At 44.6% G+C, this 9,806-nt stretch overlaps 1 protein-coding gene across 4 annotated transcripts in view; it reads left to right on the top strand.

Moving 5' to 3' along the window:
* Positions 1 to 9,806, top strand: part of NADK2 (NAD kinase 2, mitochondrial) — a 34,375-nt gene continuing 24,569 nt past the window's right edge. For 3 of the 4 annotated variants that reach the window (XR_010370697.1, XM_064438973.1, XM_064438972.1), the window contains exon 1: positions 1 to 643. Coding sequence is in view for 3 of the 4 variants with exons in the window: in XM_064438973.1 (XP_064295043.1) it covers positions 260 to 643 (384 nt within the window). In the remaining variant the exon portion in view is untranslated. The remainder of the gene's footprint in view (positions 644 to 9,806) is intronic. The other variant, XM_064438974.1, reaches the window with a different exon arrangement.

Here is a 9,806-nt window from a genome sequence, read left to right as displayed (position 1 = left end):
TCCCCGCCTTACCTTCCTCCGGGCCGGCGCGGTTGGTGGAGAAGGGACCCCCCGTGGGGCGGGTCTCCAGCGTCGCGCTTTTGCATTGGTGGAGGCGGTGCCGGCGCGCGGGGCGGGGCGCGGCGGCGCGGCCGTGCCATGTGTGCCGAGCGGTGCCCGGGCGCGGAGGCCGCCTCACAGCGGGGGCAGCCGCCGCCGCCGCACCGCGCCGCACCCTCCTGCTCCCACCCCCGCTCCGCGGGGGAAGCCAGCCCGGGCCATGTCCTCCGCGCGGGGATTCCTCTACGGCTACTTCTGCCTTGGCGGCCGGGCGGCCGCCCGCCGCTCCCCGCCTCTCTGCCAGCGCCCGGCGGGGGCTTCCTTATACGCCCTGCCGGGACTGCCGCTGCTCGGCGGCTTCCGTCGGCGACTCCTCGCCCTCCGCGGGCTGGGCGCTGCCGCCCGCTGCGCGGCTGCAGGGCGGGGGAGGATGGCGGGGCCCGGGCCGTGGGCGCCGCGGCGGTGGGGCTGCGGCGGGCTGGGGGCGGCGGGCGGCGGGTTCCGGCCGTCGCGCGTGGCGGTGGTGGTGAAGACGACGCGCTACGAGTTCGAGCAGCAGCGGTACCGCTACGCCGGGCTCTCCGAGGAGGACCTCAAGCAGCTGGTGAGCGGCGGGAGGGGGTGGCGGTCCCGGCCTCCCCGGGGCCGGGCGCGAGGGAGGCTCTGAGGGGCTGCCCGGCGTCCGGAGGGGCCCCGCAGGGGCCGGGCGCCCGGAGCGGGCCTGCCGCTCCCCCTCGCCCCGCTGGGCCGGGGCGCGGCCGCCTGTCCCGTCCCGCCGGGCCCGGCGCGGAGCTGCGGGCGGCGCCGCCCGCGCGGCTGGCGGGGACACGGGGCGAGCAGCGCCGCTCAGCCGCCCGCCCTTCGTCTCTTGCAATTTACCGGGGATTTGCTTAGTAAGCGTGTCGGGCTTGTCCTCGGAGTAGTTCCAGTAGCCTTCAGCAAGCTCCAGGTATTTACTTGCAGCGTATAACATGGAGACTATATTTAGAGAGGTGCACGCTGAGGAAAGCACTGTGTTGTGAGAATCTGCTGTGAGACCTAGAGGGGACTTTACTTCCACCTGCTCCTTTGCTCCATATTCTTGCCTCACTTCCTCGCTTCATCATTAAGGTACTTCTAACTCGTTTTCCAGCTGAGCAGCCAAATCTCTCATTCACATCCATCTGCCTTGTTACTTTTTCTTTGGTTTTTAAGAAACATTCAGTACAAAAACAGGTGGCTGTTCCGTTAAGGAAGGTATGCTAAGGAAAGCAGATATCTGTAAGAGTTGATACGAGCACCCAGTGCCTGGTGTCTTTATCTCCACCAAGCTCAGTGGCCCCATCCTGTCCTCCATGTAGCCTGTGACTGTCTGCTTCCAGTGCTCATCTGTCACCTCTGGGCTAAAGCATTGTACCTGCTGGAGTTACTTAAGTTGCTCGCAGTCTGTGCGGACCAGGTCATGAGCTCGCATTTATTGCCTTTATTCTGAAGAAGACCATTAACTTGGGTCTGTCTAGTCTTTGGTCTTTTTCAGCTAGAAATATTTTAGACCTCTGCTCATTTGTAACGTTTGGATTAAGCTTGCAAACGTGTTTAACTTATGTAGCAGGGACAAGCGCTATGGTTGCGTAGCTTTGCTTTGTAAAGCTCTAGGATAAAAAGTACAGTATCTAAAGCAAGGTAGTTCTTACATTTTTTCTGCATATTTCTGCTTGTCATCCACCTCCTATGGAATTCCTTTCCAAACATTTTTAAATATTTTGTAAAGAGCTCTAGTCAAATTTTATATGGCACCTAGTTTATTGTGAAACGTCAGCCTATGTTCTTACTCTCACTTACATGTAGGTTCCTTTTGCTGTGATGTCCCCATGCTTCCTTTCACATGGTGGCTATGCAAAAGCAATGTCTCTTGCAGCTCCTCTCTAAAACTGCTTTTCTGTCTGCGTTTAAGTTTCTCTTGAAGAATTTCTTACTCTTAACTACAGAAAATCAGGTTGTCCTCAGTGCACAGCTAAAACCAAGAAAAACAAAATAGCATGTTTGGCCACCTTTCCCTAACTCCTTCTGTAAAGGCAGGACTGGGACTGTGAATCGGTAAGGAGCAGTGTCGTTAGTGTTGCGCATCGCTAAAGGTGCTCTCAACTGGATGCAGTGATAGCTGTAGTTTCTTGTCTCACAATAATGCATGGTTGGTAACCTGTATCAGTCTGAAGATGAATTTGAAAAACAGATAACCGTGAACGCATGGTCTGATTCTAAGGTGTTTCTCAAACTACTACAGTTTGTCCTTTTGGAGGAACTTACAGGTATAAAGTAATTCTCCATATTTGGGAGAATTCTAGGATTTTCATTCTAGGACTGGTGCTTTTTTTTAATTTTAGCTTTCCCCTGAAAATACCTCCATGTGAAGAATTGCAGCAATAAAACTCATAGGGTCGCCCAGTAGATAAAGCCTAACTTGACTATGTGTGCAGCAATATTAAGTTAGGCTCTTGCCGTATGGGTGGGAATACAGAGGTCTGTGCAAGAACACAGTGGAAAGCTCTTCCAGAATTATACTTTTTTGACAGGAAATAAGAGTGAAGGAATTCTCCGTGCTGTCTGTTTCTCAGATTTTTTAGCTGACCTGTAAAAATGTTTGTATTTACGTTCTGCTGTGACTCTGGTCTCAGAAGTTTTACTCAAACTTTCTGAGCAAATGTCAATCTCAGTAAATATGTTGGGTGAAGGTTTAGGGACTCTCAGTCTGTCATGGACAGAGATCACCTCTTAGCAGAGCGATTGCTGCGAAGTGTCCTTCCCCCTCTGTGCTGTGTGCTTTGTGAGCAGCTTGGGAACAGGATGCATTTTGCTTCCTGATGTTAGCTGCGTTCCATGCTCACTGTGTCCCTGCCCCTCCTGGGGAGATTTCAGAAGCTGGTCCAAAGGCTGCTTGTCTCGAAGAAACGAGGCCAGATGCTGTCCTGGGATGTGCAACGGGTCCCTACTGCTGCTACCCAGGGCAAAGTTCAGCTTATCCTCAAGGCTGTGAACCTGGCATGGGACCTCAGTCACACTGAACGGCTGCAGAGAGGGCAGGGTGGGAGTCAAGGCTCCTGCTGTTTGGGCAGTGGCAAAGAGTGAAAGCAAAAGTGCACAGGAAGGTTTGGCTTGCCTTATGCTGTGAACTATTGGCTAGCCCAGATGGGGGATTATGTTACATTGCGGGGGGGCTCCCTCTCGGGCGACCCTGGAGCTGGCTTGTGGTGTGGCAGTGCTGTGGTGTGAGGGAGCCCCTACTAGCGGAGGAGCACAGTGCTGTTGTCTTCTGTCAGATCTTCAGACACCCAGACTCTGGCTATCTAAAATGCAGAAGTTAATTTCAAAGCGGCGTTGGAGGCTTAGATTTGAGAAGCTGTACCTGGGCTTGTTTGCCAACTGGTTGTGGGCAGAAAAGATGTCTGCAAGTTCCTAGAAGATAACTGATTTATCTTCTTGGAAGCTTCAGATTTTAGCACAGCACAAAATAATGGTCATTGTGGGCTGAATCAGTTGTGCCTGACCACTGAGCCAGACCTGAACTTAGCTGTTGCAGTCAGTGTGCTTATGTGTTATGGCAGAGAATGCAGTAAGGCACTTAACTCAGAAGTGACACTGCATTTGTGCCTTTGGGCACACATCCTAATTAGATGGGATTTGTTCTATCTTTAAGGAGGCTAAAGATGAATCATTGCAATACATCAATAGATATTAAAATACCAGATCATAGCATGTATCTTATATATGATATACTGTATAAGTAAAGTATACTCCAAGAGGCAGAATCTGTCAGTATCGAAGCTAGGCTGGCTGACACTTCTCATAGGTGATAGAGGCCCTGAGCTGTTGTGGCCGAAATACTTCTATGGCCTTTCTTTTCGACACACCAAGTGATATGTACTAAAAAACACTATGAAATGTTGCGAAGTCAAAGCTGCTGGGTCACGATTCCCAGATTCTTCTCTGTGCAAATAGGAATGGGGGAGGTGAAGAAGCAGTCCAGGCAGCAGAAGAGCTGAACAGAGTGGGGAGAGGTAGAGAGCAAGGGCAAACACCCGAGAGAGTCTTCAGTAGGTCTGTGCAAGATTAAATTTGTCATTGCAACTCTGCATACATGTTACGCATGCTTGCTCCAGGTGGTTGTTTTTACATATCTTGTGGCAGATGCTCTTACGTACGTAGAAGCGAGTCTTTTAAATCTGTTTATAACTGTACCTAAACACATATGACTATCAGTATTCTACTTCAGAACTATTCTGAAAAGTGTAATTAAGCACTCTGAATGCTATTGTACGGGGTGGTTTTCAGAGTCTTTAGCTGAGCAGGGAGATTTAGAAAATTATAAAAATGAGAGATTTCTCTTCCAATACCAGGAAAGCAAAACGTCACAAAATGACCTAGCACTTTAAAAAAAGTGTTGTATCATTAAATTCTGTACATATAAGAAATAATTTTTTTTGGCTTCGTGAGATTTAAAGAGGCTGTTGGATTTCTAACACTTGCAGTTACCAGCTTTAAGTTAAGTAAAAATACTAGTTGTTTTCCTAAGTGCCTACAAACAGATTTCTTTCCAGAAATGACAACAATTTGAATTTCTTGTGACCTGGTTATTGGGATTGGCATCTCAGAATGTCTGGTTACAAAAATGAATGATCCAGTCAGCTAATACTGAAGGCTACTGTATGTCCTGACTGTTTATTTCACTCTCAGCAAACCCCTGCAGAGCAAGTGTTGCTGTTGTCCTTATGTAAACTAAGAGAACTTCGCATCCCAATAATAGGGAAAGCCAATTTCCTGAGTCCTGTTTTTTTGTGGGGTATTTTTGTTTGTTTGATAGGGAGATGCAGCTGCCAACCTCTCACTGCTGGAGGGTGTCTAGAAGATCGACAGTTCTGCTGTCCAGACACACTTCATATGCAGTTTTAATTACATTTGAAAATGTCTTGTCAGATGAAAAGGTATGTTTGTTTTGGTCTTAATTGGAGTAAAATGATTCAGTGTGGACCACAGCTGATACTCTGTTGTGGCTGGTTTATGTGTCTTTATTTGGAGCATCAACTCTTATTAATCTGCACTTTAAAAAGTTTTAATGTTTCTTAGAAAATTCTCTCTTTGGGGAAATGTACTGTTATGCTTGTTACTTGATAGGTGATTGATTTTTTTTTTTATTTTCAGAAAAAAAAAATCTTTACCTTTTACATTAAATGGTGAAAGATACATTTTTTTAGTATCACTTTTGAATTACTTTTCCTAAGTACTAGTCTTTCATGTTTGTGAACGTCATATCATCACCCCAAGGTAGGCTTTTGGAAACTAGCCAGGTATTTTGCTCTTAGATTTCTGTTTTAACGAACTGTACTTAAATCCAGATACCTATGATCCAATAGAACTCTATTTAGAAACTGTTACTCAAATATTTTCAAAACACTAGAATTTTTACAGATGCAAGGAAGGTGGCAGAAGGAAGAAGAAATATGGAAACTTCAAAGGTCAGCTGAATAGTAATTTAAAAATGAAATCAGATAATTCAGCAGAGTCTTTTTTCTTCAAAAATTGTGTTCAGATTTTTTCCTGGAAAAGAAGTAGTAAGTGGTAGGGTATTTACACCTGTGTTCTCTTGTGGATCCAAATGTACAGTGGTACATTTGAAGGCAGTACCTTTAAACAGAAACTTATTTAATGAATGAGTGAAGTTTTTAATTGTTCTGTTGAATTCAGACTACCCATCTCTTATTTTGTGTTGTGAATTATTACAGTAGATGCTCTTCTAGGGAGCACAGAGTGTTGAAAAACTGGTAGCATTGTACGTAGCTCTACCTTACCCTGAAAAGTGGCAGAGGGGAAATCATCTCTGTCTACTGAATTTGAAGCTTAAAGAATTCAACACACAGGTTAGAGTTCACCAAGATAATACAAAGCCAATGACACTTTTTTCCAGAAAAAAAATTTTTTGAGCTAGTCCATTGGAAACTGAGATGGGTGTAAATGTTTTTCAGTTTACACAACCACAGTGTGCATTTGTTTATTTTTTACTTCGAAATTTTATATGTTTGCATCGATGTTAAGTAACTTCAGTTGCATTTGCTTTATTAATAAGTTTCCATCTAGGTTGTCATTTTGTCATAAGAGGAGTCTGGAAAATGATGGAAACAAATAAATGGGATGTAGTAATTCCTTTTTCCATAGGATTTGTTTTTTTCCAGCATGCCATTCAAATATTACTCGGTCAAATATAGCAAGTAGATGCAAAAGTACAGTGTTCCAGTGTACCTATATTAAACCTCATGGACTATCTCACCAAGCATCTGATACTTCATACAGCTGAAAAAGGCGGCTTTTTGTAAGTGACTTTAATATTGTTTTTAAGTACTTAGCTAGTTGTGTGTATGACATTATGTTGGTGTCCTGCTGAACTGATGAGAAGCTAATGATTGAATTGCCTGGATTACATTGGGTTTCTAGAAACCTGTTAGTGCAGAAAGTAAACTGGTCTGTTTATAGTTAACAAAACAATTTGCTCTGCATTAGCCTTTGAATTACAAACCACTATGTGTATTCTTCATTTGTGGTTAATATGACAATAATACTTTAATGTGGTAGATGAAGAATTAGAAAACAGTTTATGGCATTTTTTACTTTTGTTCATGCATGGATCAAACTCTTGCCCCAAAGCAGCATATCTGTAAAGCTTCAGGAACATAGTTGCCAGTTTCATGTACCAAGTGAAAAAATTATTGAAGTCAGCTAGGGCAGACATAATGGCATGCAAAATGTTACAGTATACAAAACACTTCGTAATAATTTCTCCATAGCAGGTATAAAGGCAGCTCTGACTCTACAATGAAAGTGGTGGGTCTAAGTTGCTGAAGAAAACAGGGAGGAAAATAGAGGGAAAAAAATTTCCTGGCTAAAGCAGCCCACTGGGCTTCTACAGCATGAGGGGTGACATTGCAACTCATGGAAACCTAGCAAATGGCTAGGAACAATATTAGGAACAATTCTGAGCAATTGACAGCTGATTAGTACATTAATCAACAGTAGTCATGCAAGAGTGCTGGTCAGGTAGGACCAGCCAACTACCTTTCTTTTATGGTAGGTACTAACCTACTGCATCGGTTAACCTACCACATATTTTTATAAACAAGCAGGTAATGGCCTGTATAATATCTAATAACCCAGACTGGGAAGAGAGGAGGAGCTGGGCTTAATGCCTGTGCCATGCAACTCAGCAGTAGTTTGTAACTGAAGACTTGATTCATGTTTAAAGCTTTATAGAGAACCTAAACCTGAGTCTAAGTAATGCTGATTCTCCATAGGACTTTGTTCTGGGAAGCTGCATGATTTCTCTGCTAATTCAGCTAAGGCAAATGCTTGTTATTAAAGCCATCCCTTAATCAGTGCATCGAGTTTGTGGATTGCATTTTTAAAATTATTAGATTATCTGAAACCAGTGCATTTTAAAACTACTCAAGACCTGCAGCTGCTCAGTGAAACTGGTTCTCAGATTCAGAGAGGCCTTTAGAGCACTCCTGCTAATCTGACTAGTCTGAATGAGCTGGACTGCAGGTCTCTGAAAGAGCTGGGTGTCCCAAAAAGGGTTAATCCCCTAGTACCACAAGCATGAGACTGCTGAAATGTGGTCTGTTGTTAGCAAAAGGTTGAGGCAGAGACTTATCAAAGTATTGTTTCAATGAACCTGGAATTTTTCAATAAAGACTTAAATTTGACTATTTTTTCCAAATGTGGTGAACCTACTGTCTAATTTTTTTCCTCTCTAGCAAAGCCATGTAAGATCAGACTTGATGCGTTTAGTGTTTCTAGCGCAGAAGGAAGTAGAACATATTTCACATTTGAAGAAGTTTGAGAAGTCTAAGTCAAGCAACTTCTTTGAAAGCAGGGTGACAGAACCATAGAATGGTTTGGGCTGGAAGGGACTGTAAAGGTCATCTAGTTCCAACCCCCCTGCCATGGGCAGGGACATCTTCCACTCGACCGGGTTGCTCAAGCCCCTTCCAGCCTGGTCTTGAATACTTCCAGGGAGGGAGCATCCACAACTTTGCTGGGCAACCAGCTCCAGTGTCTTACCACTCTTACAGTAAATAATTTATTCCTAATATCTGATCTAAATCTACTGTCTTTTGGCCTGAAGCCGTTACCCCTTCTCCTATCAATACAGTCCTGATAAGAGTCCCTCCCCATCTTTAAGTACTTAAGTACTGGAAGGCTGCAATAAGGTCTCCCCGCAGCCTTCTCTGCTCATGGCTGAACAACCCCAACTCCCTCAGTCTTTCCTCATAGGGAAGGTGCTCCAACCCCCTGATCATCTTTGTGGCCCTACTCTGAACCTGCTTCAACAGGTCTGTGTCGTGATGCTGAGGGCTCCAGAGCTGGACACAGCACTGCAGGTGGGGTCTCACCAGAGCAGAGCAGAGGGGCAGAATTGCCTCCCTTGACTTGCTGGCCATGCTTCTTTTGATGCAACCCAGGATATGGTTGGCCTTCTGGGCTGGAAGCACACATTGCCAGCTCGTTCCCAGCTTTTCATCCACCAGTGCACCAAGTCGTTCTCTGCAGGGCTGCTCTCAATCCCTTCATCCCCCAGCCTGTGTTGATAGTGGGGGTTGCCCTGACCCAGGTGCAGGACCTTGCACTTGACCTTGCTGCACTCTATAAGGTTCACATGGGCCCACCTCTCAAGGTCCCTCTGGATGGCATTCCTTCCCTCACCACCAGTGTCAAGCACACCACTCAGGTTGGTGTCATCTGCACTTGCTGTCATCAGTATAAATAGAGCAACTGAAGCTCATAAATGATACTTGTCTTTATGATTCTTTTCTGATTAGAAGGAATTGAAGGTGGGTATGGTATCCTATACTTACTGTGAAAATTGCTGTCACATCCAAACTTGGACATCTGTTGTATATGACCACCAAATTCAGCTTCCCCATCAGTTCCAACTGATGCTGAAAAATTCACTGAAGGTTCAGGGTTATGGTTCAAGGTTGCTGTGGCTGTCCTTTTAGCAGACCCTTTTCTGTGGAGCACTTGAAATGTGTCTCCAAGGTGCAGATTTCTGCTGAGTAGGTTCTGCCATGGCTAACTGCTCAGTTTATTTTCATCTCTTTTATCTGCAGTTCATTATGTAAGATTCAGAAGCTGAATCATGTTTTAATCCCACTTATTTGTATGTGGATTATTTTTACATTACAAAATAGGGAAGCTTAATATGTGAGTGGACCGCTTAAGAAATCAGAAAGTTCAGTGTCTGCCTGACCTGTGAGGAGAACTGGGTGTGTTTTTAGCATGACAGATGAAGATTTAATTTAACTAGTAGTAATACTAGAACACGGGAAAATTACTTGCATGCAACTATAGGTTGCCAGTGTTTGACTTCGGTACTTAAGGAACACTGACTCAAAATTTGCTTATTTGTCAGGGGAGCTCAGAGGAGTGCATTATTTGAAGCACATGATATATTCAAAGCTGTTTCTAGTTCAAAACTTAATGCTTTTGGATTTTTTTTCCATATTCCTTTCAAAATAAATGTTTGTTTCTTTTAAAACTGAGAACAAAACCGAGAACACTAACTTTGTCTATACTTGGGAGATGTGGTTAATCTAAAGAGGCAATTTCTGAAAATACAGGACTTTTAATACCACTGTACTCTGCTTAGAAATGGTTAGATGATTATACCTATAGCGGTCAAAGTATTTTAGTTTTCAGATTAAAATTGAAACTTCTGTGTTTAGCTGTTGTTTGCTAAATCC

Source organism: Phalacrocorax carbo, chromosome Z, assembly GCF_963921805.1.
Source record: "Phalacrocorax carbo chromosome Z, bPhaCar2.1, whole genome shotgun sequence".
Classification (NCBI taxonomy): Eukaryota; Metazoa; Chordata; class Aves; order Suliformes; family Phalacrocoracidae; genus Phalacrocorax; species Phalacrocorax carbo.
This window is presented reverse-complemented; position numbering and strand designations above follow the sequence as displayed.